General features: G+C 31.7%; 5 protein-coding genes across 11 annotated transcripts; 4 read left to right on the forward strand and 1 right to left on the reverse strand.

Moving 5' to 3' along the window:
* The first annotated feature begins 1228 nt into the window (after window positions 1-1228).
* Window positions 1229-4575, forward strand: LOC103486717 (myosin-binding protein 7). Of its 2 annotated transcripts, XM_008444757.3 has the most exons (5): window positions 1256-1527; window positions 1642-1743; window positions 1955-3494; window positions 3696-3742; window positions 4135-4575. In XM_008444757.3, the coding sequence occupies exons 3-5, from the start codon at window positions 2115-2117 to the stop codon at window positions 4232-4234; spliced, it is 1527 nt and encodes a 508-aa protein (XP_008442979.1). In that variant the 5' UTR covers window positions 1256-1527; window positions 1642-1743; window positions 1955-2114; the 3' UTR covers window positions 4235-4575. The 2 variants fall into 2 exon arrangements, with proteins under 2 accessions (XP_050940038.1, XP_008442979.1); XM_051084081.1 differs by having other exon boundaries at window positions 1229-1743.
* Window positions 4576-5422: 847 nt separating this feature from the next.
* LOC103486716 (arginine-specific demethylase JMJ22) lies at window positions 5423-7847 on the forward strand. 2 transcript variants are annotated; one of them, XM_008444754.3, is made up of 2 exons: window positions 5423-6887; window positions 7321-7847. In XM_008444754.3, exons 1-2 carry the CDS (start codon window positions 5590-5592, stop codon window positions 7559-7561), a joined length of 1539 nt encoding a protein of 512 aa, XP_008442976.2. In that variant the 5' UTR covers window positions 5423-5589; the 3' UTR covers window positions 7562-7847. The 2 variants fall into 2 exon arrangements, with proteins under 2 accessions (XP_008442976.2, XP_008442977.2); XM_008444755.3 differs by having other exon boundaries at window positions 5441-6887; window positions 7324-7847.
* A 1746-nt stretch (window positions 7848-9593) lies between these two features.
* On the forward strand, window positions 9594-10574 carry LOC103487156 (F-box protein At5g49610-like). Its single transcript, XM_008445378.2, has one exon. It carries the CDS (start codon window positions 9594-9596, stop codon window positions 10572-10574), a length of 981 nt encoding a protein of 326 aa, XP_008443600.2.
* A 1930-nt stretch (window positions 10575-12504) lies between these two features.
* Window positions 12505-12828, reverse strand: LOC103487155 (VQ motif-containing protein 8, chloroplastic-like). The gene has a single exon (XM_008445377.2). The coding sequence runs from the start codon at window positions 12826-12828 to the stop codon at window positions 12505-12507; it is 324 nt and encodes a 107-aa protein (XP_008443599.2).
* Window positions 12829-15947: 3119 nt separating this feature from the next.
* Window positions 15948-26191, forward strand: LOC103486715 (calcium-dependent protein kinase 20-like). 5 transcript variants are annotated; one of them, XM_051084083.1, is made up of 11 exons: window positions 15948-16154; window positions 16251-17373; window positions 18187-18330; window positions 18458-18610; window positions 19551-19666; window positions 19933-20100; window positions 20703-20927; window positions 21043-21895; window positions 22480-22627; window positions 23895-24006; window positions 26017-26191. In XM_051084083.1, the coding sequence occupies exons 2-8, from the start codon at window positions 16488-16490 to the stop codon at window positions 21106-21108; spliced, it is 1758 nt and encodes a 585-aa protein (XP_050940040.1). In that variant the 5' UTR covers window positions 15948-16154; window positions 16251-16487; the 3' UTR covers window positions 21109-21895; window positions 22480-22627; window positions 23895-24006; window positions 26017-26191. The 5 variants fall into 5 exon arrangements, with proteins under 5 accessions (XP_050940040.1, XP_050940039.1, XP_050940041.1 ...); XM_051084082.1 differs by having other exon boundaries at window positions 21043-21884; window positions 22134-22627; XM_051084084.1 differs by having other exon boundaries at window positions 21043-21884; window positions 22475-22627.
* Window positions 26192-26938: the final 747 nt, after the last annotated feature.

Raw genomic sequence — 26938 nt, forward strand, 5'->3', positions numbered from 1 at the left:
CGGACATCTACGTGCATGAGTTAGTAAATGAATGAGTTGCTCGACGTGACGAGTGAACATGTGAACTATCCTTTGTTATTGTCGAATCTTTTGACGTTCTTGCCATCCAACAAGTCTCGTTTTTAAAAAAACTCAAATTTTCTCTTGCAATTTATTCAAGATTAAGAAATACAGTCACGCTAATAATGGTTTAAGCCCATTTTGATGCACTAGGTCAATTCCCGTAAAGATAGTCCAACTTTTTTTTTTCCTACAAGCTTCACAATTTCATGAATTCACGACTTAAATTATCGTGCATTAATTAGTTGGGATACACTTAGGTTAAATCGGAGATCTTAATCTTTCTGAAAATTTAAACATGAAAAATCTTTATAACTTGAATCAATTGGATTAGCCCACATCACACACATCTAACTGATTACACGTTATCGTATCTTAATTTAGCGTTATCGTATCTTAATTTAGGGTTTGAAACCATTATTAAGTGTTAAAGAAGATAAGATCAACTGATTTTGCAAATAAATGAGGATAATCTTTTGTGATTATTTTTTTTTTAAATTAGATAAAGAAGATGGATTAATCAAGCTGGATATATAGAGAGAAACCAACTCAAAATAGCTTCCATGATTAGCCAAAATGCAATTACCTTAAAAATACAATATTTAATTAAAAAATCCATAAAAATAAAAAGTGGAAATTGCAAAAATACCTATGAATTATTGATTTTAATATTTACCTAAAGTAACCAAAAAAAAGTTCCAATGGTAACTATTTCGTCATTCAATGGTCGAGGGTAATAATATTTATAATTAAAAAATGATTAGAATATTTAAACATAACAAACTAGGTAAGTTTTGATAGATGATAATTAAAATTGCAGATTAAAGAAGATTTTTAACTCTTACAAAATTTAAAAATATATTATCGTTATCTTCAAATCCTAAATTTTTGTTTTTGTTATGTTGTAATAGGTCTGAAAGCATTTTTGTTACGTTATAGCAGATCAACTTTGAAACTTACTCCAATGTAACAAAAACGAAAATTTAAAATTTGAAGATAACAATACTCAAAATTGAACGACGATTTGAGTGTTTAAATACAACAACTCGATGATAAGTTAATATTAGAATAGTAAGAAGGGGATAGTTCTAGGGATGGTTTTGCAATTTTGAGGAAAGTAAAAAAAATTCTAAAAAGGCAAATGATAATGGAAATGACGAGATAATTAGTTGGTAAAAAAAACTCCGACAAACCATCCTCCAACGAATCGGCGATTCACTCCGAAATCTAGCCGTCCATCTCTCTCTCTCTCTCTCTATTTCGTTCGTGTCCATTTCTCTCTGTTCAAACTTTTTTCGTTCTCTCTCTCTCATCAACAATATCGCAGAATTCGAGAAACCCAAATGAAAGAGACCTGATACGACAAAGAATTTCATTTAATTTAGGGTTTCCAAATCGTTCTTCATTCTCTTCCCCTCCAAGAAAGCTTTCCCCGCTTTTGTATTCCCCTGTGGCTTTTGTTTTCAGGTTATAAATTTGATTTTTTTTATTCGAAGAAGTGGGGGAAGTTTTCTGTAATCTGGGTCAGTTTTTTTTTTTTTTTTGGCTTCTGGGTTTCTTTAATTTCACGTTTTCGAACAGATTTTGTTTGAGGGGAATGAAACTTTCGCGGGAAAAATACGAACGGGTTGTGATTCTTAGCTCTTTCAACGCCTTCTCCGGGTCAATTTAGGCTCTTTTAAGGTATGGTGGTTTCTTACTTTCGCTTGTTTCATGTTGTGGTTTTGTTCTATTTTGTTTCGCGGAAATGGTTTTTGAAATTGGTGGAGAAAATGGTTTGGTATGATGTTTTTGTGAACGTTCATTGTTTTCTCTGTTCGTTGATCTAGGTTGTTGTAGTGGTATGGAAATTTCTTATTATTAAGTTCTGACTTCGCTTCATCTTCCTTATTAGGTAGTTTTCTTCCGTTTGTTTCTGATCTTGGAGGAAGAAGAGCTGCTTTTTTGGAGGGGAGAGAATTATATCCAGAAGCTCACATTTATCCTTAGTTGTAGAATCAAATTGTGTCGGAATTTCTATTCTAATTGATTAGAGTTTGAATGCACGTTGGTTTATGGATTCGGAGGCACATCCATCTTCATTGGATTTGGTGAAATGCTGTAATTGCCCGTGCAGTTGTTCTCTATCTACTACTGGGCCGTCAACTACTTGGATTCGATCTGTAAAACGGAAGCACGATGAGCTGGATTCAAATAGCCCATTCGCTATTGTTGGGTTGGATAACTTTTCTGTTATACGGGTACAAGCTGAGAATGAATGCAACGCATTGCGGGAAATGGTTAGCAATCAAACACAAGCAATTCAGGACTTGTATGTTGAACTTGAAGAGGAGAGGAATGCTTCTTCGTCGGCTGCTAACGAGGCAATGTCAATGATATTGAGGTTGCAAAGGGAGAAGGCAGAGATCCAGATGGAGGCTCGACAATTCAAACGCTTTGCAGAAGAGAAGATGGCACATGATCAACAGGAGCTTGCAGCATTTGAAGACCTGTTATATAAAAGAGAGCAAGCTATTCAGTCTCTCACTTGCGAGGTACAAGCATATAAACATAGGATGTTGAGCTACGGGCTAACGGAAGCTGAAGCTGATGGTGAGAAGGGTCAGCAAAGTTGTAGCCAGAATATTGTGGAATATGAGGCCCAGTGTGAATCTCCCATGTATGATTACCCTCCTCTAAGGTGTAACTTAAACGAGACTCAAGGTCCTTTGGACCATGATAATGATATCACCGATATTGAGAAATATGCCTTTGGCGAAACCCCGCGCAATCGAGATCATGTAATGAATTTGGAAAATAGGATCAGCCAATTGGAGAGAAGTTCTAGCTACAATCAGCTGGATGCAGACTACTTGGGTACAAAGAACGTTTTAGAGAAGGTGATTGTGGGGCAATCTCCTAGGAGGCCAAGACATTCCAGTAAGTTTTCCAATGATTCAAGTTTCTTCACTTGTATGCCCCAAGTGAACGAATCTCCAAGATACACATCAAGCTTCAAGAAGGAATATGTTTCTCAGACTGAGGACTATTCTAATTTGAGAAAAATGGATAATGCATCAGAAGTTGGAGATGACATGAGTGATAGAGTTTATACCATCGACTCTATTCACAATGGAGCAACATATAATGGTTTTCACGAGTCCAAACCAGCGGTTGGCGTTTATGAGGACTATCTAACAACTCCCAGAGGGTCCTTGAATCAAGTTGATTTGGGAGATCCTGAAGTCAAGAAACTTTATTTGAGGCTTCAGGCACTTGAAGCTGACAGAGAATCAATGAGGCAAGCAATTATTTCAATGCGAACCGATAAGGCCCAGCTGGTATTACTGAAAGAAATAGCTCAACATCTATACAAGGGGATGTCACCTGAAAGACAAGTAGTCGTGAAGAAGCCATCCGTTGTGGGAAGCTTTTCTTTCATGGCAGTTTTTAAGGTGATTTAGCTGTGGTTATGTTTTTTCCATGAAAATACTTTATACTTCTTCCAATTGGTTTGTGTTATCACATGCTATGATATGCTTGTTGAATGCTGGCTTGATTATGGATTACGAATGCATGCATCTGACATTGCCTTCATCTGATGTTCCTTTTGCTCATACTTCAATCTAATTCATGTTCACGTTTTAATAACGCAGTGGATCGTATCCTTTGTTTTCTGGAAAAGAAAAGCCCGTCGAAGCAAGTAAGTAGCTTCTTGCCATACAACATGACAGTTAATTAGGGATATATAATGATTCTCTTCCTTTATCCTTTAGCTGTCACTTGAATTCTGTCGACATGTTTCAATTATTTATTCAACGCTACAATCTCTAACATGGAGGTGGACTAGGGTCGCTGTTTCCACTGTTCTTATTAGTTAGATAACTACCCAACCAATGTTTAATATTTAGATTTGTAGAAGATGACAATGTTGTGAGAAGTTTATTGCTCAGATTTTTATGTTGAATTAAGCCAACCCAAAACATTTTTAAAAATATATCATTCCATTTTGTGCATTCCATGGATTTGGGAATGAGAAAGTCTGTGATGCTACTGTTTCTACCTCCATTATTCATATTTCTTTTGGAACTGCAGGTACTTGTTTGGGTTGTCAAGTGGTGTTGGGTTGCTAATGCTTCTTGAAAAGGGTCAACACACGCGGCAGTGGAGATGTCTTTCTAGTACACAAATTTAAAATCGCTCACCTGATGTTCATATTCCAATCGACCCGACGTCCCAAATACTGTGTATGTCAAGTGAATATAATTTTTCTTTTGGCTTTTTCTTTTTGGATTCATTGTAGTAGCAGAAAAGGGTAGCGTGCAAATGTTTCGTTTATTTCATTGTTTGGGATTGGTTGATTGTACGTTGCTGGTTGATCTGTAAAGCTCAGATATGATATATAGGATGCTTTGCTCGTATTGTTACAACGAATTCTGCTCGAGGAACCTATCGTCTGATAGATAGTCCTCACCTGTATATTTCAGATTGAAGGATGATTTAGCCAGTTGAATGCGATTGCTGCCTTCGTTTCGACCTCTTTGCTTTCGACTACCCACTGCCAAGAGTCTTTACTTGTGGTGGTGGCTAGTTTGTTGCATTCTATACCTTTCGTTTGCATGACCTTTGCTTTAGCATTAAATTTCTTGTCCATTTTCTTTTTCTTGTTTGAATCGTGAAGTGTCCTGTGGCCTCTAATTTTTTCAAGTTCATGGTTGTGGCAGTATCATTATCCACCTATTGAAAATTCTCTGATCGGAAGGAAAGAGATCTACATAATCACCGACGAATTTAGATGAATTTAGTATAGATTTTAAGGGTTTTAAGCCCACTAAACTTATACTCTTTATAATATATACATATATAAAATTGTAATTATATACCAATACCAAGAGTTAGTCTAGCGATAAAATTGTCGTCATTGTTAGGATAAAGTTTCTTAGTAATACAATAATATCCATACTTATATCTCTATCACTTTAACTAATGAATTTTTTTAAAACATCAATAAAATGATTCTCAGTTAAAATATTAATTTAGTGGATGGAAGTTTGAATTTCTATTCTCACACGTCCGGTAAAATCAGATAAAAGCAACTAGCGGCAAATTGAATAGAAGTTTGAATTTCTATTGGCAAATTGATGAATTAGACTACAAGGTAGACAATTGTTTTAAATGTATTCGGTACTATAGTGTAATTCACTGAATTTGAAGTTAAATTTTAACTTGAATGCATACAATAATTAATTAATTTACGTTTTAGTTAATTATATATACACATATATATACATATAGAATGCTCCAAAGTTCTCAACCTTTGATAATTTTAATATTTAAATTGATAATTGGGGTGTAAATTGTTTTTTATTTTTTATTTTTGTTGAAAAAAAATAGAAATAAAAATATCAAACCGTAGAGAGAGAAAACGAAGACAGCCGTTTGAGGGGAAGCTTCGTCGCCAAAACCCCAAAAAAAACCCAAACCCTGCGGCAGCGCCATCAAAGAGTTTCAATTTCTTCCATCTCATCAGACCCACGAAAAGCTCCACAAATGTTAAGCTCCAAAACTCTGTTTTCTCGCGCCATGAAGAGAAAGAAAAGAAAGAAAGTTCCAGACGGGAAAATGAGGAGAAAACCTGTTTCTGGAGAACGAATTTCCGTTTCCAAAAAGTCCCAAATTAGGGAATGCAATGAAGACGACAATGAATTTGGTTTCGGCCTCAAATCCTCTGCACCATCTTCCAATCATGGTGTTCAACCGTTAGGAAATCTCTATCTCGCTTCAGGCACCATTAACACAAGAAATATAGGTCTGGGTAATATGCAAATTTTGACTGATGAACTGGTTCTTGATGTTTTAGGGTTCCTCGATGCTACCCATTTAGGGATTTTGGCTTGTGTGAGCAAATCGTTTTATGTTTTTGCTAATCATGAACCTCTTTGGAGGAATCTTGTGTTGGATAATGTTAAAGGTGGTTTGCTTTATAATAAGACTTGGAAATATACTTATTTAGCTGCTTTTTATCCTTCATTTGATGGTTCTGTTGTTGACATTTCGGGTTTGAGAGTGAGGGATTTCTATTCTGATTATCTTTTTCAGAGTTGGCTTTGTGCTAACCTTGAAATGAAACCTGAGTGGCTTGAAAGAGATAACATTGTTAGAAGAAAAGGGATTTCAGTTGAAGAATTTGTGTTGAACTTTGAAGAACCCAATAAGCCTGTGTTGTTGGAGGGATGTTTGGATAATTGGGTGGCAAGGGAAAAGTGGAATAGAGATTATTTGATTCAATTATGTGATGATGTTAGATTTTCAGTTGGGCCCGTGGACATGAAGCTTGAGGAGTTCTTTTTGTACTCTGATCAGGCAATAGAGGAGAGACCATTATACCTGTTTGACCCCAAATTTGCTGACAAAGTTCCAAGATTGGGCTCTGAATATGATGTTCCAGTGTACTTCAGAGAAGATTTATTTGGTGTTTTAGGGAAGGAAAGGCCGGATTATCGATGGATTATAATTGGACCATCAGGATCTGGCTCGTCATTCCACATAGATCCTAATTCAACTTCAGCTTGGAATGCTGTGATTCGGGGGTCCAAGAAGTGGGTTTTGTTTCCACCTGATGTAGTTCCGCCTGGAGTACACCCCAGCCCGGACGGTGCTGAAGTCGCTTGCCCTGTCTCTATTATTGAATGGTTCATGAACTTTTATGCTGCAACCAAGACTTGGGAAAAGAAGCCTATAGAGTGCATTTGCAAGGCTGGGGAAGTGATCTTTGTGCCAAATGGATGGTGGCATTTGGTGATCAACTTGGAGGAGTCCATTGCCATCACACAGAATTATGTTAGCAGGTAAAGAAGTTCTATAATTAGTAAATCATTTGCTTTTTGTTGAGAAGCAGGTTATAAATGCAAGGAAATGAAGAATCTCAGAAGTAATATGAATGATTAGGCAATGCAGTCCTATAATTAGTTTCACGTAAGAATATGATTCTCTTTAAGTCATATAGTTATTACCAAATCCCGCCTTTTCTTTTGAAGAGTAGCGTTCATATAATATATCTAACTTCCTTTGATGTTATTCGCTAATTGCGTCTCTTGTCTACCTCTATGGCTAAATTGTTTTTAAATGGATTGAAAAATGAGGGAATATGGACTGCTAAAGACACATGCACTGTCGATGATTGTTCGTATATTGACTTAGAGAGTTTAGCTCTATAATTTCCTTGGCACACATTTCCTGTCGATGATCAGTCTGTATTGATTCTTAGTTTCTTATCTGCAGAAGAAATCTGTTAAATGTCTTAGATTTCCTTAAAAGACCAAATGCAAGCATGTTGGTTTCTGGAACAAAAGATCGCGTGAATCTGTATGATAAGTTTAAAAACGCTATCGATGCTTCTTTCCCCGGAACCATTGATCAGTTGGCTCGGAAAGCCGAAGAGAAGGCAGCTGAACAGAAGAAACTTTCGTTTTGGGACTCCGTGTCTGATTCAAACGCTGGTGCTTTCAAGTTCTCTTTCTAGAGAAACAAGATTCAAGCGGAGAAGCAGCCTGGGGAAGCAAAGCTATCAAAACCCATTCGCCGGAACTTAATAGGTAGCTTTCCATTGTGTTCAATGAAGAACTCTCTGTAGTGTGTAGCTGCTGCTGCTCGCAAACATTCTGCCATGAGCCTATCGAACAATTTTGACTTGCAATATGAAGCATTGTTTCATAGGAAAAATTGCAAAACTACTCCTAAAAGACGGTGGTAGTTGTTATTATGCCCTCAAACTTTTAATTATAAAAATTAACTTTGCAGATCGTTAACGTTGAGCTCTCAATCTTTTAATAGTTATAGAAATTAAATCCTCAAATGATAAAAATTGAACTCTAAAACTTATTGAAGCTATTATCGTACATTTTTTTTTATTTTTTATTTTTTCGATATTAAGATAAAATAAAATTTACCCTTTCTACTCTCTAGTTAATTTTCGATAATGACCCTACTGCTTTTAACAAAACAATATAATTTTTAATAAACTCGTTAATTTAAAAGAAATATTTTTTATAAAATTATATTTGAACAATATACAAATTAGTCATCAAAATTACCCGAAAAAAAAATATTCAAAACTTCAACGCAATTTTTGGTCTAATGTGATTTTTCCTCTCAAATCTGGTCCATTTTATATTGTAGATATTTGTAGTGATTGCATATAAATTTTATGTAAAAATCAATACAATTGGATATACTTTTTTTCTTTTTATATATCTTTGATTCATTTAAAATGATTGAAGTCATAAATATAATTGAATGAAAAGGTAGATCATGGTACTACTTGGAATAAACTTTAAAATATAATATTAATTAATATTTTTTGGATATTGAATTTGAACCTACGACCTCTCGACATTTGACATATATATATATATATATATATGTCAATTAAGCTAAGTTCTTGATGATTATTAATTGACATATTTGGTCACATGTTTATAGTACTTGGGAAGAAATCATGCGCCAATGATGCCTTAAATCCTACAATACTGTCAATATAATGAATACAATTTTAAATATTAGTTGAACTAGACACTCAAACTTTGATTTTGAAAATTGTCCAACTTATAATATATGGTTGTAGAAATTGGGTCCACAAATGTTAAAATTCAAACTATATTTACGCTAGTGATAATCGATATTTTTATTGTACAGTGCAAAAATCCATAAAAAAGTTTTTAAAAAATAAACAACAAAATGTGAATAACGTAAATACAATATCAATAATTGTCATTAAATTTGTCTAAAAATCATAAAATATTTATTTATCAATTCAATGTTTTTTTATTCTTTATTTTTGTAATCTAAAAATATCCCTAAAATATAGTTAAATTAATATTTTTAATTAACGGTGTTAATATGAATATTTTACTTAAGACTTAATAAATTTTCTTTTTTGAAAGGGTGCAAAAAAGTGAACTTACTAGATTATATTCTATTTGATTTCAATTTGGAAAAAAAATTATATAATATGTGGTAAGATAATAGTGTAGAGTTTTATGTTTTTTAATTAAAATTTGTATCCAAGATTCATAAATATTAATTTTTTAGAAGTTTGAAATTTGGAAAGATTTTTTTCCCAAATCTTTCTCTCTATCTTTTTCTTTCCAAAATTGACAGAGGATTCAAAATATTATATTTAATTTAATGAAGTTCTAAAATATTTCATAAATATTGGAAATCATTGAATTTTATTGGAATATTTTGGACTTAATTTCAAATTTGGAAAAAAAGAGTTATTTTATGTTGAACTTAATTTCAGTTTTGGAAAAAAAAGAGTTATTTTATTTTGTACTTTAAATTTCAATTTTGGAAAAAAAAAAAAGATTTTTTCTATTTCTTTTTAAGAAAATCAAATATATTGTTTCTTTCATTTTCTAATTTAATTCAATAATATTTTTCCTTCAATTTATTAATCTTAACCGTTATATAAACGCAAGTCCTTTAGTCAATACAGACATCCTACTTCGACTTCGTTTTCCAAATTTTGTAATTCTTCCACTTAGTTTTCCACAATGGATCTTCCCGATGACGTTATATTGGAGATTTTGATTCGTTTCTCTGTCAACCAAGCAGGTAAAATTCAAACCCTTTCTAAATTTTATAACAAAACTAGCTACAGTTTTTGTTATAAAACATTGATATCCGAAAACCATAGTCAACCCATCTTAGATGGCTTCCTCCTTCAATCTCCCAAATCCAAATCCAATGCCCACCTACTGTCCTTTGTTTCTCCACACCCCAACAACAATTCTCCACCCTTGAATTTGTCTTTGAATTTCCTCCCCGGTCTCAATCCTCAAATTCGAGCTGTTGCTCCAAATGGTCTTCTCTTATGCGAAACCCAACACTCAATTCGGCACAATAAACGTCTTATCTACACAATTACTAAACTTTCTACGCAGCAATGGAAAGGACTTCCTATTCCCAAGACTCGGTATTTTACTAGCAATATAGCCATGTATGTTCTTCGTTCAAATCCTCTCCACTTTAAAATCTTACGGTTATCCAGTGATAAAATTCCTTCTAAACGCCCTTTGCCGTTTTGCTACACTATATGTGAGGTTTTTGATTCGGAATCTTGGAGGTGGAAACAGTTGGACGATATTGTACATTACTACTGTGGTAATACAGAATATGTTGATTCTCAGCGTGCTCCTGTGTTTGCTTATGGATTAGCTCATTGGAAATTTAGAGATGATACTTCCATCTTCGCTTTTGATTTCTACTCTGAGACTTGGTCTAAAATTGCAATGCCAGAGACTATTGTTAATGATAAAAACAATAGTAGTTCTAGTCATTTTCAGAGATGGCATATCGAGCTTGTGGAGTATGAAGGAAAGTTGGGTGTCGTACGAGAGTTCCATAAACCTACCGTCTTTACCGAGCTATGGGTGATGGAGAATTACGGCAAGAAAAAAATGTGGATGAAAAAGTTAGATTCTTCGGGGTCAATGCCTACGACTTTTTATGGATCGGATATTCAGATGATGTAGTTACACGATGATTCTTCGAATGTGATGTTTTCTAATATAGAGATGGGAGAGCGCAATTACAAGAAATTGGAACAAAGTCATCGTCATCTACCGATGGTGTTTCCATTTTTATCAGATTTTGAAACTTGGAATTTTAATCCTCCACCACGTTCAATTAAGCCAAAGGCAGTGAGTAAGATCCTTAGAAGGAATGATAGGTGTAAGCTCGAGGAGTTGAACCTTACTTGTTGAGTTGGTGTTCTATATAAAAAAAATGTGCATATATGTATTTTTATTTTATTTTGTCGAGGAATTTTTTATTGTGCTAGTTTTAGTATATAATTATTATGTATTCCTTAAATTAATAGAAATTTTGATTCAATATATTGCTTATTATTTTCATATATAAGGAAGTTTTAATATTTTGATAAATTTGGAGAGTTTTGAACTGTATTTTTTTAGACCAAGCTAAATAATCTCCTAAAAAATAAAATCTATTCTATTTATCTTTATTTGAAAAAAAAAAAAAACTATAGAACCCCTAAATAAATTAATACGATGAAAATATAATATATATATTTTATTATATATATTTTTTCATCGGTGGATCAAATACTTACCAAATTTAATAGAAAAACAGAAATCCGATTTCATTGGTACTGTATTCGTTATTGAATAGGAATTTGAAGAGATAATTGTTATTTGGATTTGATTTTTTTTTAATAATTTTAAACTTTATATTGTTTTTAATAATAATAATAATAATAAAAAAAAAAACAAACCATTCATATCGTAACAATGATTATAAAATAAGCAAAACGTAGTCTTTCTTTTCTTTCTATTCGTCTTTCCCGTCTTTTCGTGGGATTTCTTTCTTTTTTCTTCTTTGTTTATTCGATTTTTTTTCATTGTTTTTCTTCTTTTGTTCTTCTTTTTTTCCTTTCTTCTTTTCTTTGAAAAAAAAAATGAACAATCGATGTAAAAAAAATAAGATATTGTGTATAAAGAATCTTAAAAAAATTTGTATAAAGAATCTTAAAAAAATTATTTAGATTGAAGTAGAAAAATGTTAAAAATCGTGTAAAAAAATTTAAACCAAATTAAAAAAAAATCACTTAAATTTAGGCCCCAAATATTGAAAAGATAAATTGCCATATCTCAGATAAATTATAGCGTATAAATTTGTAGCTATATCTAAGGACGTGGTTGAAGTTTTGCTGCTTTTTTATATTTCTAAAAAGATCCCTAAAAACTACATATTTATGAATTACCGGAACAAAATAATTAGGTTTTAAACTTAATTTTGATCAAATATTTTAACTTGAAATGGTTATGAATAGTAAAAGAAAAAAATATTTACTAAATATGGAAAAAAAGAGATTTTACGTAAATATTTCTAATATTTTTTAAAAATGGTCCAGATATTTGGTCACATGTGAAGAAATTAGGTCAATGATGGGCCAAATTTTACTAATTGATAAACTAAAGCTTCCTTCCCTACCCGAAGGAAAATTCCAATCAAAATTAGTCGGATATATAAATTTTCAAAATTAAACAAAACTTTAGATTCATAAATCAATCAATTTGTATTGGACATTTTAAAATTTTGAATTAATTAACAATTATTTATGATTAATCTAAAAGATTATTATATTTTGTAAATATCATTTACGAAATCATTTTATACCTTTTTAGATAAATGTAAATTTCACATTTTCATCTAATAAGTCAATAAGTCGATAATGAATACTTTACGATGTGATTTAATTAAGAATTTATAAATAACGAAATTAGAAATTGATTTAAACAAAATTATGTAATTCGATTATAATATATTAAGAAAATTATATCTTAGGAATAATCATATACAACTAAGAATCAATGATACTAAACCACTCTCTCGGCTACACCTACAAATAACACCGAACCGACGACGGATCCACGGCGGAAGCTACGACGGAATGCAATTGCACGCGGATACAAATTCCTCACCAGAATGATCCGTAATCATTCCACTAGCAGAACAGGACGACGCGACGACGGCTACAGAGGATCGATTTCCGGTGAGACGTTGAACGAAGCTTTTGAACTCCTCAGGCCGAACATGGATGATCTTCGGCGATCGGAGGTAAATGATTATCGGAGAACGGCGATTGTGTTGATTAGGATTCTTCGTCGATTTCTTGAAAATGTTAGTGGAGGATTTGTTCACCGTCAACGGCGGCGGCCTTGGCCCTCGCAATTGCGATTGATTCCTTGCGGCGGTGAAATTCATCATCATTTTTCTTCAATTTCCCGCTGCGGCTTCGAAAATTGGTGAGATTTTTCAGTCTTCTTCTTGAATTAGGAACGGAAGAGGTTGGGATTTATATATAATGGTAAATGATAATCGATGGATGGATTTCTTATCTGTTTGGATCGTTATATAATATAATGTTGGTACCAAGTCAATTGGTGTTTGATTGTTTGTTGAATTAATTGGTCATTTCCCAATTTGAAAAAGATTAAAGAGTTTTAGGTATGACAAAGTATTTTATTTATCCTAATAAATTATATACTAACCATTTTGTTTGCTAATTGACTTTCTCAATTCTCACCCCCAAAAAATTAAACAAATAAATCTGATATTTTTTTTTCAATTTTGATTTATAGTTTCTATAATTATTTTAAATAAGTGGAAAAAATTCAAATCGTGTATTTTTGCCCAACCTCAAAGTTAAGTGTTCATATCATTTTACTCACTAAGTTTTTAAACTTTTAATCTAACTGATTTGGTTATATCAACTCGATTATTTTATCCTTATCATTTGTCCTCAACATTTTTTTTTAAAGAAATCATTTGGATTATTAGTCAATAAATTTTTTTTTTTTTTTTTGTAAAAATAGGATTTAAAAACCCAATTTTCAAAAAAGAAAAAACTATAATAAAGTAAGGTAGCTTTTTTAATTCTAGTTTTTGAAAAACAAAGCGGTGTTTTTCTAGATTTCTTAGTAAAGTAATATCAGCATAAACTAAGATAATGAAACAACGTGGTTGTAGTTATTAAAATTCTAATTATTACATTTAAATTCATATTTAAAAGCTAATTGAAGTATATTTCAAAATTTTGACACATTTAATCAAATCATATGCTACGTGAAAATAGTAAGAATCAGATTGAAATCAAAACACTAAGAATAGAAATTTGAAAAGTAATTGGATAAACTATATTTAATCGTATCAAAGAATTAAACTGGTTGTGAAGATATTGACAAAATCAACGTTGAATGATCAAAATTGTTTTCTTTAATTTATTTTAAATTCTCCTTAAGCCGATTTTCTAAATAAGAAAAAAGAATTAAAAGTGTTTATTTTTGTGGCCGTCGATGCATCTAAACGAATATAACAAAAAAAAAAAAGAAAAAGAGAACTTTAAATAAAATAAAAAAAAGAAATAACTAAAATTATATTATATGTTTTGTTAATGTTAATAATGTTATGAATTTTTTTAATTATCATTATTGATGGGGATAGTGAGACCAAGCAAGTGAGAGTTGGTTTGATAGTTTAGAAAAATAAAACGTCGAACCAAATTGCGTATCTTTTGAAATTTGAATTGGTTTCCCTAAAAGAAAAAAATAATTAGTCTTTTTGCTTTAATATATAAACAATATATTTCCGTTAGCCGGCGGTCGGCTTAAAAAGTATTACTTTTCTAACCTTTTTTTAAAAATAAATTATAAATTTAGACGCGGAAATAAGATGTAATTTGGGTTTTTTTTAAAAGAAGAATTTACTTCTACTTTATCTATGAAATTTTAATAAATCTTAAATTTAACTATTCAACTAAATTTTATATAAATAATAACAAACTTAGAGTTAAATTATGGGGTTTTTAAAAAATATATAAGCAAAATATTTATAAAACAATTCTAAAAACAGAAAATGTTTAATTAATTGAGTTACTCGTTTAAATTTAGTTTTTAAATTTTTTCGTTTAGATTTTCCTACACTATTAATCATCTTTTAGATTTGATTACCCAAATTAATTAAATAAAGAAGAATTATGGAAATGCAGTGGAAGGAAGAAAGACTATGAGAAAAGATGATGGAAGAACAAACAATTGATCGTAAATATTTTAGTAGTTTGTTATATTTATGAAATTTTGTCTTAAATTATTAATAAGTTAATAGGAGTTGCAATCAATAGCAAAATATTAAAAGTATAAAATATAGAAAAAAAACTTAAAATAGTCATAGAGAGTTGAATTTTGATATATTTTATAAATATATCTTTTATTTTTGGAAATATCTTATAAATAAATAATAATTTTTAAATTTAACCAAATTCAAAATTTCAGGAATATAATAACAAAAATTGAAACATTTAAAATTACATGGAATCAAATTAAATGAACTTTAAAGCTTAAACTACATAAATTATTATTTTTAAATTAAATTTTGAATGTTAAGTTGAAGTTTAATTAATTAATGTATTAGAGCATGTTAGCACTATATATATATATATATATGTTGAAAGTTAACCAATGAACACTCATTGTAGCTTTACATTTTTTTTAAACTATATATTATCAATATTTTAAAAAATTAAACCAGGTTTGAAAACTAAAAAAATCTATGCTCGTGTTTAGTAATCTTTTGATTTTTATTTTTTTAAAAAAAATTAAGTATATAAACCCTTTTTCTACCTTTCGATTTCTCTTTTTATTATCTACTTTTTATCAACATTTTCAAAACCAAACCAAAATTTAAAAACTAAAAAAATATATTTAAAATTTTGATTTTTTTAGAATCGAGCTAAAATTCAAGTATTATTGCACCTAAGAAAATATTTATTAGAAATGAAGGGAAAAAACTTATTTTGTAAAAACAAAAAACGAAATAATAACAAATAAAGCGGTGGTTTTTGTTTTTAGAATTAGTTATTGAAAAAACTTGTTTTTGTCTTTTTAAATTTGGCAAAGCACTCGTAAATCAATTATCATACAAATTGTTAGCCACCAAAAACATATTGTTGAATTAGACATTATATTGTATTTTTGTTGTCGTATAATATCATTTTATCTTCCTAATAAATTTGAATAAAAAGATATTATTTATGTATATTCCAACAAATTGAATAAAAGATTTAAGGTTATAACGATGAATTTTAAAAACCTTACATGCTAAAATTTATAATTGAATAATTGGATTGAGTCTAAAAATATTTTTTCAACTTAATCTACGAACATCTCTTATATATGATAAAAAAAGAATTGAAGCTTAGTTTGATATTAGTAATCCGAACATTATAATAGTTGAATTATGATCGTCTTGAGGTTAGATTTTTTTTTTAAAATTTATTTTTTAAAATGGTTAAGCTTATCATGAAAATTATATCTAAAATTCAATCATAATAAAAAAAGGAAAAAGAAAAAAAGAAGTAACACATGGGGAAGAGGAGCTTGAACCAAAGCCATGCATGCACAAATGGGATCCGTCGATGGAGGATTATTCTGAGGATTATTCGGACGTTGATCGATTGTTGAGCTTCAATCGCTGAATGATTGAAGACGATGATCAATTTCACAGAATTTCTTCATTCTCGCCTTCTCCACTTGGTTTCCTTTTCCTTTCACTTTCCTTTGTTTTCTTCCATTTTCTTTTCCTCAATTTTCTCCTCCTCTCTATGTTTTCATCTTTCTTTTTCTTTTCAGAGCACGACGTTTTCTGTGTTGAATGATTGCATTCATGTTGGAGGCTATTTGTTTGTGGTTTTCGGTTTCTTGTTGTTTGGGAAATAAATCGAGTTGAAGGAATTGGTTGTGATTTGATCTAATTGAGGAGGTTAGGATTGAGAGGTTTGGTTCTTGATGGGATTTTTGGGGATCAATTCGTATGTTTGGATTCAGGGGAGGGAGATTTGTCAAGGACTTAGAGGTCTGTGAAAATTGATGGGGAATACATGTGTAGGACCAAATCTCGGCAATAATGGATTTTTGAAATCTGTTACGGCCGCAGTATGGCCAAGCCGGCCACCGGAGGAGAGACTTCCTCCACCTAAGGATGGAGCTGACAGCAAAAGTAAGACAAATGCGAGTTCTGATTCATCTAAAGGCGCCGATGCTTCAAAAGATTCAGAACCCCAAAAGGATGTTCAAACTCAAAGTACGCCGCCTGAAACGGTGAAAATTGGTAATAATGATCAAAATAAAGTAGTGGAACGCGAGATGTCGTCTAGAGTGATTAAAGATGAAACTAGGCCGCCGGAGGGTACAAAATCGAAAAAGGGCACTCATATTAAGAGATTATCCAGCGCTGGACTTCAAATTGATTCGGTTCTAGGGCGAAAAACGGATAATATTAAGGATCATTACACATTGGGACGGAAGCTTGGACAAGGGCAGTTCGGGACAACGTTTCTTTGTGTGGAAAAGGCATCTGGGAAAGAATTTGCCTGCAAATCTATAGCGAAAAGGAAATTGACCACGAAAGAGGATGTGGAGGATGTTAGAAGAGAGATACAGATAATGCACCATTTGGCAGGTCATCCTAATGTGATACAGATTGTGGGGGCTTTTGAGGATGCTGTGGCAGTTCATGTTGTAATGGAACTTTGTGCGGGTGGGGAATTGTTTGATAGGATTATACAGAGAGGCCACTATACGGAGAGAAAAGCGGCTCAATTAGCTAGAATCATAGTTGGTGTTGTCGAAGCATGTCATTCTTTGGGTGTCATGCATCGAGATTTAAAACCAGAGAATTTTCTTTTCATCAATCAACAAGAGGAGTCAGCACTTAAGACCATAGATTTTGGGCTCTCTATGTTCTTTAGGCCAGGTAGAATTTTGAACTGATTCTTTTAGTTTGATGAAATTTTTCTCGAAAATCGTCCTCCATATGGTTATTAATTTAGATCGTGCTTGAACTGGTTTTGTTTGGATTCCACCACTAAAAGCAACTAGGTTCCTCGGGTGGAGCTAGAATTTTTCATGAGGCAACAATTTACCACCTACCTTTTCGTACATAAATTCTTTAAATTTTTACTATGGAGAAATTAGGCAGATACTTTCCAGATGTGGAATTGAGAATTTAAACATGCCTATGTTGTTGGCCATTAGAGAGAACTAGGGAATTTCATATATCTTAATTGTTTTTTATAAATCTATTTTGAATTGGTCCCTACTTTCTTCTCTGGGCGTACAAGGCCTAATAGTACTTTTTTTACTCGGCGCATGATGGGAACGATTGACTTTGTCCAGCTGACTTGACGCAGCAAATCTGTTGAACTAGAAATCAACAGCCGGCAAGCAACAAACTGTTCAATATAATATGCGTTTAATTAGTGGAATCTTTTCTCATGCATCATGATTTTTTTGTAAAATTGGAATTATTGCATCATCCTTCTATTAAGAGTACTTCAAGGGGCATTAGGTATCGCTACTGATGATCGAAGAATAAACTTTAATGGTTAGAATCATGTATATGCAAGCTGTGATGGAACGATTGTGTTAGTTTTGAATTATTCTTCATGAATAATGACGTTTAGGAAAAAAATTAGTTGCAGTGAAAGGTCTATCCGTTGAGGTATTATGTCATTTGTCTCCAATCTGCTTTTGCTTCTGTTTTAGTCTGACTGGAGTTTATTCTCAGGTGAAACTTTCACAGATGTGGTTGGTAGCCCTTATTATGTAGCCCCAGAAGTATTGCGGAAGCTTTATGGGCCAGAATGTGATGTATGGAGTGCTGGGGTTATCATATACATTTTACTAAGTGGCGTGCCTCCGTTCTGGGACGGTGAGTTTCTGGATCCAGACACCATAGCTTTTTGGATTTTCCAGCCATTAAATAGTGTTTTCCTAGGTAACCATAGCTTTAGATACATGGATTGTATAATAAACTTTTTATTGTGTTTGGTGACCAGAGACGGAGCAAGGAATATTTGAGCAGGTTTTGAAAGGTGATCTTGACTTTATATCAGAACCCTGGCCTAGTATATCAGGGGAAGCAAAAGATTTAGTGCGGAGAATGCTTGTACGAGATCCCAAGAAAAGACTAACAGCCCACGAAGTCCTTTGTAAGTTTATATTCCCGGTGCATGCAGTCACGGAACGGAAACGTTTTGCACTAATTTTCTGAAAAACCGAGTTTAATATTGTTTGATCGATTTCCGCTATGTAGCTAAAAGTATATGTTTTTCTGTATTATTTGTTAGCCGTAACAATTATTCTTACTGATTTTTATTTCATAAGCGACTCTAAAAGAAAATCTGTTCAGATATAAAGTATACTAGCCTTGGGCCTTGCAGATGTTTTTTTTTTTTTTTTTTTTTTTTTTGAAAGACAAGAAGAGAATTAGCTGCTGGGATACTGTCAATATACAAGTATTCAGATCAACATTCATATAGGGTACCAAGAAGATGTATCAGATATCATTGGTAATAATAATAAATAAGGAATCAAACCTTCCATATCTATCTTTTTTATATCATAGGAATTAAATAATAAATCTTCTTAGGATTCTCCTTGTTTTGTTTCTATTTTTTTGTCTCAAAAAATTTTTCAAATCAAATAAATACAATTCATTGGAACAAAAAAAAGCCCGGCTAGGCTGTGGAACTAAAAATAAAAAGAAAGGCACTTTTTCGGATGAAATAAAATAAAAAATTACTTTCTTTTTATTTACAAATATTTTTATGAATCTTTTGTTTATCAATTTTAGAATTTTTGAATTATGTAAAATAAACGTATTGTTAAATTCGTTTAGGTGGCACCTTTAGCTGGAAAATTATGTCACTTTGGTCATCCTCTCAGTTCATTTGTGTGTAAAATGGTTTTTGTTGACAGTCCCTGTGGATATTGGGCTAGAGACTCTTCAAACTTCTTGCGATGCTTCTTAAATTTTTCCTCATGAAATATGATGTTAAGTTTTAACGCTGCTCCTTCCTCCAATAGAAACTTTCTTAATATCTCAATATCTCTAATTAGCTTTCTAATAGGGTCTTTGTGATTTTGCAGGCCATCCATGGGTGAAAGCTGATGGAGTTGCTCCTGACAAACCTCTTGATTCAGCTGTTCTAAGTCGTTTGAATCAATTCTCTGCCATGAACAAGCTAAAGAAAATGGCAATTAGAGTGAGTGCTCATCATCTAACTCTATGATTCATGATATCCAACGAACTATCAACTAGCAAGACTTGCCGTGTTTAATTTGCAGCTATCAAATTCATTTTATACATTAATAAAAATGCATATTACCTTGAGAATTAATTTTGGTCGAGCCTTAATGTAGTCTTTATAAAAATTTTCCCTTTGATGTATAGTTCACAATTTGGTTGCTTTAAGTTTTTTTTTTTCCTGAAATTGTCCTCAACTTTGCTCAACCTATTGTCCATTTGTAGGTTATTGCAGAAAGCCTTTCCGAAGAGGAAATTGCTGGCCTCAGAGAGATGTTTAAGATGATAGACACGGACAATAGTGGTCAAATAACTCTCGAGGAATTGAAGCATGGTTTGGAAAGAGTGGGTGCTAATCTTGAGGATTCTGAAATTAGTGGGTTAATGCAAGCTGTAAGTGATGCTATCTTCTCTCATGAGAAATTAACTCTTTCTAGGCTTCATCTGGCAACCAATAACAGTTTGTTTTTTCTGTTTCCACTCACGATTCCATGATTTACGGTCAAACCTCTGGTGAGAAATTGGATAACCTTTTTATTTTGATTACAGCTAGACATAACTGACTTGGATGGCGAATTTAAAAATTGCAAAGATGGGTTTCAAATAAGCTCGTTTGTAGCATTGTCGGTGTTACAAATCAAAAATTAAAAGCTCAAAAGTATAGATGTGTTAGAGATAGCTACACCTATAGTATTTTGATTCCAAGTACATCAGTGAGCAGAGACCATTCGCTTCTCAATATAAACACATTCTCAATATAAACACATTAATTAAAGATATAGTTTGAACAACTATTATTTCATTGCTCATACTAAACTATCATATTTAGTATCCTCAAAAAATGAGAAAAATAGTTTCGTTACCGAATTACAAGACATATTTCTTCTATTATTTCTAGTGAGCTAAACAATCCATGGTACATTCCAACCTTGTAAAAGTCAACTGTTTTAAGTGAGCTCTTATGGTTTAAATATTATTCCAATTCAATATTTCAGGCAGATGTTGATAATAGTGGTACCATAGAATATGGCGAGTTTGTAGCAGCAATGCTTCATTTAAACAAGATTCAGAAAGAGGACCATCTCTTTGCTGCCTTCTCATACTTTGACAAAGATGGGAGTGGATACATCACACAGGACGAGCTCCAACAAGCTTGCGAAAAGTTTGGTTTGTCAGACATCCGCTTAGAAGATATAATGCGTGAAGTTGACCAGGATAATGTAATTGTTCTCCAATTGATTATCTATTCTTATCGCTGCCCTTTCTTGCTTAATTGACTGAGATATACAATGGTTTGTCTTCCATTCTAACAAGCATACCTTGAACGCTTTTCAGGATGGCCGAATAGATTACAGTGAGTTTGTGGCTATGATGCAAGACACTGGTTATGGTCAGAGGTGATTGTAAAGCTGCATGACGATTGGAATTAGGGGAAGCCTTTGAGCTTAACTATTAACATGCCTCATTTTGGTTACCGACCAAAAAGCCAATTTTATTTATTTTCTGGCCAGTAGGCCCAATACATGTTCTCTGTTTTATAGTTAGAAGTTGAAATTAATGCTCTTTGTAAAGATGACAAGCTTCAGAGGGAGAGAGTTAGTTTCTTGTTTATGTTATTGTTTTTTTTTTTTTTTTGTCCATAGTGATTTGTTTTATATTGAGCAATTAAGTTGAAATAGCATTCAAGTCTGTTAATTGAAAAATGTTAATCATTATTTAATTATTTTTCTTTGTATACTATGATTCTGGGGGTTCTATTCTCTATTATTGTACAAGGACTACTCTGGTCAGTTACTGTTCTATATCTTTGCTGAAGATATGATACTGATAATGGCGGTTTGAACATTTGACTTGAGAATGACTACAACACTGCCTCATGGAAGATCTTCGTGTAAGTTCTTCTCTTCAATAATTAAATATCTTCTGAGATAATGAACATAAAATGCATATTTTCTGAGATAAGATGATAGATACGTGTCAAATCTTTCCTTGGGTGGGTTTGACTGAGAGGGTCCAAGATATAACGAATACTTTAGTCAGTCACGTTGGATTACCAGCAGAAGCCATTGTTTTCTATCCAACTTTTTATGTGAGTAACCATTGAAGAAAGGACAGGATATGGAGCAACAATCATAATTTAGTGCTTCTGGAAGGAAAGGATATCACATTCTTATCAGGTTCTATGCTTGTAATGATTCTCATCTTCTCTTAATAGATTACCTGCGAGCTATGACTTCGTTTATGAGCAACCTGGCTCTACTCATCGCTTCCTTTATTTTTTTGGATATTAAAATCATCTACAGTAGTTTCTTCTATTCGAAAACAGTAATCCGTGTTTTTCTTTTTTGTTTTATTTACTGCAGCCATCTACTCTTATAAATGCTACACGTATGCTTTTTAATTGTGAACATATATTGATATGGCAGAATGCATATATAATCCTTTTATTCAATTATCAGTGCACTTGATAAGATAACAAGGGGCGGCATGTTATCAAGAGAAGGACGTGTAAAACCTGTATTTGTTTGTTTTCAATATCAAGAAATATCATTCATATTGCCTCTGTACTGATTCAAAAAATGTAGTACTAGCTATTCATAAAGTTGCATAACACGCATATGTGTTTAGCTTCTTAGTTATTTGTCGTATTACAACCATGTACATGTAGTGTTTCATTAACTCTAGTCCTCCGGCTATAACCATGTGCCAATAAATGTTCGTACTTCATTGAGGTCAATTTTATGATTTATAAGATTTTCTGATTAAGGATAGTTGACAAAAGCTGATGGGGAGGAAGATTCAAACTATTTTCTTGCCTATGTGGAAGGTTTTCCTAATCGTCACTTCAAGGGAATTATATCGTTTACTTGCAACAGTTCACAAAGGTACCATAAACCAGATTTGCTAAGGCCTTGAAAAGGTATAATGCTACTACCCTTCTGCTAAAATGAAATTAAGTTAGAAGCTTAAAATTTTATGTATTTGATTGTTATGAGTTCTCCATTGAAATTGATTGATCTATTCCTGAGAGATTCTCAAAATTTGTAGAAGTTGTGCTATTGTGCTAACTTACTATGTGGATTATGCATCTCAATTATTTTGTTTCAGGTAAAAAGGTGAATATGAAAGATGAAAAAGGGTCTCTATTGTAAATATTGATATCATAATCTCGAGCTCTTATCTGGATTTGGATATTAATGGATACTTTTTAGTTTTAATCTCATATTTGGCTTAATAACCAAGGGCACTTCTCTATCAGTCATGGTTGGCTGAAAGCACATGATTTTTTTTTGTTATTGGACTAAATAGCACATGATCTCTGACCTAACACTGTTTTTCCCCCTTCTTTTCTTTCTTTCTCCCTTTTCACATAACTGACACTTTATTTTTTTTTAACTTTACAATAACCTCATTACAATTAGGTTCTCCCTTCATTTTCAAACCTCTTTCCAGCTGATGAAATTAGGAGATGGCAATGAAAAGTTGTCCAATCCCCACCAACCACTGTCACCTTCTAACCAGTTACCTTTCTGTTTGTCAATTTCAACTCTTGCACCATATGAACCATTTTGTTGCTGTTTCTTGCCTCCATATCATTAAAAACTTTCCACAGTTAATGCAAACAGAAGGAAGAAACAGTGCTGTGGCCTACACACTTTTGACAAATGCAGAAGGTCCTTGCTCTCAAGGATGTTAAAAACTCTTTCTCCATTTCTCTAATCAATAATTTCTCTTAAGAAAATAAAAATCTTCCAATAATTGCGAAGATAACAGTCCCTTAACTAGAACAACCAAAACCAATACACAGTAGGATTTTGGCAAAATATTTGAAGTACATGTGCAACTGTTCCACTTTTGAGCTTATGCCTTTGGTTTCTAATTATTTTAATTTGAAGCATTTGAAGCTTGATATAGTAGCTTAGCCACCTGAGTGGTATAACGTTGTGAGAAAGTCTCCTGTAATTGGGATCGGAGAGAGATTTTTTATGTGATTGTAATAATCTTTCAAGAAACTTTTTTGATATGGGGTTTTTTCTCCAATTTAAAGTCTTTTCTCTTTAATTCTTGTGATTCCAATTTTATTGATTTCATATCTTAGTTTTCTACAAATTACTGTTTGATTTAGAATAGTTTTAACATAAGAAGTTGCTTCTCAGAACAAGCTTCTATAATGATCTTTTTGGCAGGGAATTCCAAGCTATCTCTTATTTGGTTGGTAGTTCCAAAGTCCACACATGGCATGTGGATGATGATGCCTCTTGGCCTTCATCCCCTTTGGCTTTGCATATGATAAGTCAAGTAAGTCACCTAAAAGTAGATCTCTTAACTTTCTAATTCTTTTCCTTTTCTCGTACAATTAATGGCTAGATCATATTGCTGAACATTTCAATAATTATCTCAAATCTTATCTTCATCATCATCACTTTATTTGAAATAATTATGAAATAAAATTTAAAATTTAATTTTAATGCCAATGAAAAATAGTAAATTTCATGTTAAAAGTATAAATTCTAAAATCTAACTATCAAATTGAAACAAAACATAAATGGTGTAACTATCAATTAAGAAGTTTTTTCTCTTTTCTTTTAAAGATTTTTGTCATTATTTAAATATTTCTACGATTTATATCGGCCGTTGGCACTAGATTGTCCATTTTCATAATTAGGTGTGCAAATTTAGACTAGTTTGCAGTCAAACCTACTTATCTTCAAGCGAAGAGATTTGAGAAATAGAAGAAACAAAGTTGAAATTTTATTGGTTGGAACTTCTGAAGTAGGTTTGATTGTTGATTAGTTTACAATCTTTTGCTCTTCTCTCATATATTTGAGCCATATGACATCCATGCTTCTTTTAACTTTCTTATTTCTTCCATTTTTGTTCTTTACTTTGTTTTTTTCAGTCTTTTTGGATTTTTTAAATAATTTTTCCTCAGTTTAACAGATTAATGATGTAGCTTTGAGTAAAGGTACTAAATATGTTTATTTGAATGTGATTTCAAACTATTTAGGTTCGTACTTGGGAATTTGACTAATACAAATAACATATTAAAGTTTTTGAAAAATTTAGAGACTAAAATGGGACAAATTTATAAATTTAAAACCAATATGAGATTTAAATCTATAATTGAACCTTTATTTACCTAAGTTTCATTGAATGATGAAACATCTTTTTGTTTTTAAGTTAAATATCTTTTAGTATGCATTTCAATACGAGTATAACTCAACCTAATCGACGTATTTTTCTTGAAATTAGAGGTTCAAATGTTCGTACCTTTTTATTGTGCTATTTGTTTGGTAAATGTTTTTAGTTAAGAGGAGATTAGATAATTCGAGGCTTATACTTTTAAAATATGTTTTGAAGTAAGTTTCTTCAAATTATTACATATTGGAAATCATTATTCAAGAGTCCATAAATTCGAAATAGAAACATCAATTCTATAAGAAATAATAATAAAAAGGAAATATTTGGAAAACCAAATGAAGGAGAAATGACTCCCCCATATACTTTTCAAGCATTTATCTTTCAATTATTGCACATTTGAAATTATTGCTCAAAAGTCCATCGTTTTGAAATACATAAAAACATCAATTCTGGAAGAAGGAAAGAAAAAAAAAAGAAATTATTAGAAAAACCAAACGAAGGAAATAATATAACGCCAACAAACGCTTTTCAATCATTCAAATTTTAAAATATCCGAAACTTGAAATTATAATTAAAAAATCCATAATTTTAAAAAATCGAACAAAAGCCTATTTATTAGAATAGAACAAATAAATATGTTGACGCTGATAAAATTGTACAAAAATTTTAAACCTAAATTACGAAATTTGACAATTGGGCAACCTGGTGTGAGTTGATTGATTGAATTCCACTAAAATTGGCGACAATATCTCATAATCTCAATCGCACTAAAAACAATTTAGTGCTTTTTAAATATTCAATAAAAACACAAGAAATTAAATTATACAGTTGTTGCTGCTAAAGTAAAGTAATCAGTCAAACCCTGAAAATGAAAGCCAAAAAGATATCCTTTGGCTTTTTTTTTTATATATATACATAAAAAATAAAAATAAAAAACATATATCTTTTTCCTTCCAAAAGGAAAAAAGAAAAAAAAAAAAAGAAAAGAAAAGAAGAAAAGATACGATTAAACGTCCCATCCAAAATGCGTGATCTATAAGTCCACGTGGAAGGACCACGTGCCAAACGAGCAATCCTTTTGCCACGTGTCGTTAGCTTTGCGGTAAGTGTTCACAACCAATCATCCAATTCTAGCTGTCACCTAACAACTTGTTCCTTCTCATCCAGATACGTGGCAGGAGAATGACGGGCAAGCTGGCTGGCTACCATTTTCTTTTTCTTTTTCTATCTTTCATATACTCAAAATATCAACACTCTTAATTAGAAATTTCAAAAACTCTACCAAATTGTATATAAGAATAAATAATTCTAATAAATAGTTTATATTGTTTTTACTTTTAAATTGTTTAGAAGTCTGAATGAAACCCATTGTGATTTTATGTCATATTTTTCAAACAAAATTTAATAAGCAAGATAATTTAAAATTCTTTTAAATTTAGATAAACTACTAGAATTTTGAGATATGAAGTGATGTTTTTGTTTTTCTTGAAATCACACATCGATAGCAGCAAATATATTTAAAGTTGGAGTTTTGATAATTGTTTGGAACATGTTTTTGTTTAAAAGGGAATTTTGGGTTTAACTTTTTTTTCTTTTTCTTTTTTTTTTTTTTGGAGCTTTTGGTATAATTTGAGTGAATTGTTAAAATTTAAAGTTGTGTTTTAGAAACTTTGTGTGCATATATATCTTCTAGTACTTCAAAATATCTTGTTGATCTATAAACTATCAATATTCATTTAAATGAACTTTTTTGCACTATGAATTCTACTAGGTTTAAGCGCTTGTAAGCACCAAAGTCGAGTATAATATGACTTATAGTATAATTAAGAAGGTACATAATTTTTCTAATTTTAATCATTAGTTTTGTTGCAAGAATGTAACATTGTTAAATACATATGTGATAGCAATTGTCTAATGTTCACATAGAATGACAAGCTCCAAATACTATAAAATGCTAATTTTATTTAAATTTTCTTTTGGTAGATTTTTTTTTGCATGCAAACTTTTATGTTTCCTTATTTTGTTGTTTTCTTATAGTCTTTTCAATTCTTTTTCTTTTTAATTCCCCCAACATTAACTTGGTATCGAC

The sequence above is a fragment of the Cucumis melo genome, chromosome 4 (assembly GCF_025177605.1).
Source record: "Cucumis melo cultivar AY chromosome 4, USDA_Cmelo_AY_1.0, whole genome shotgun sequence".
Classification (NCBI taxonomy): domain Eukaryota; kingdom Viridiplantae; phylum Streptophyta; class Magnoliopsida; order Cucurbitales; family Cucurbitaceae; genus Cucumis; species Cucumis melo.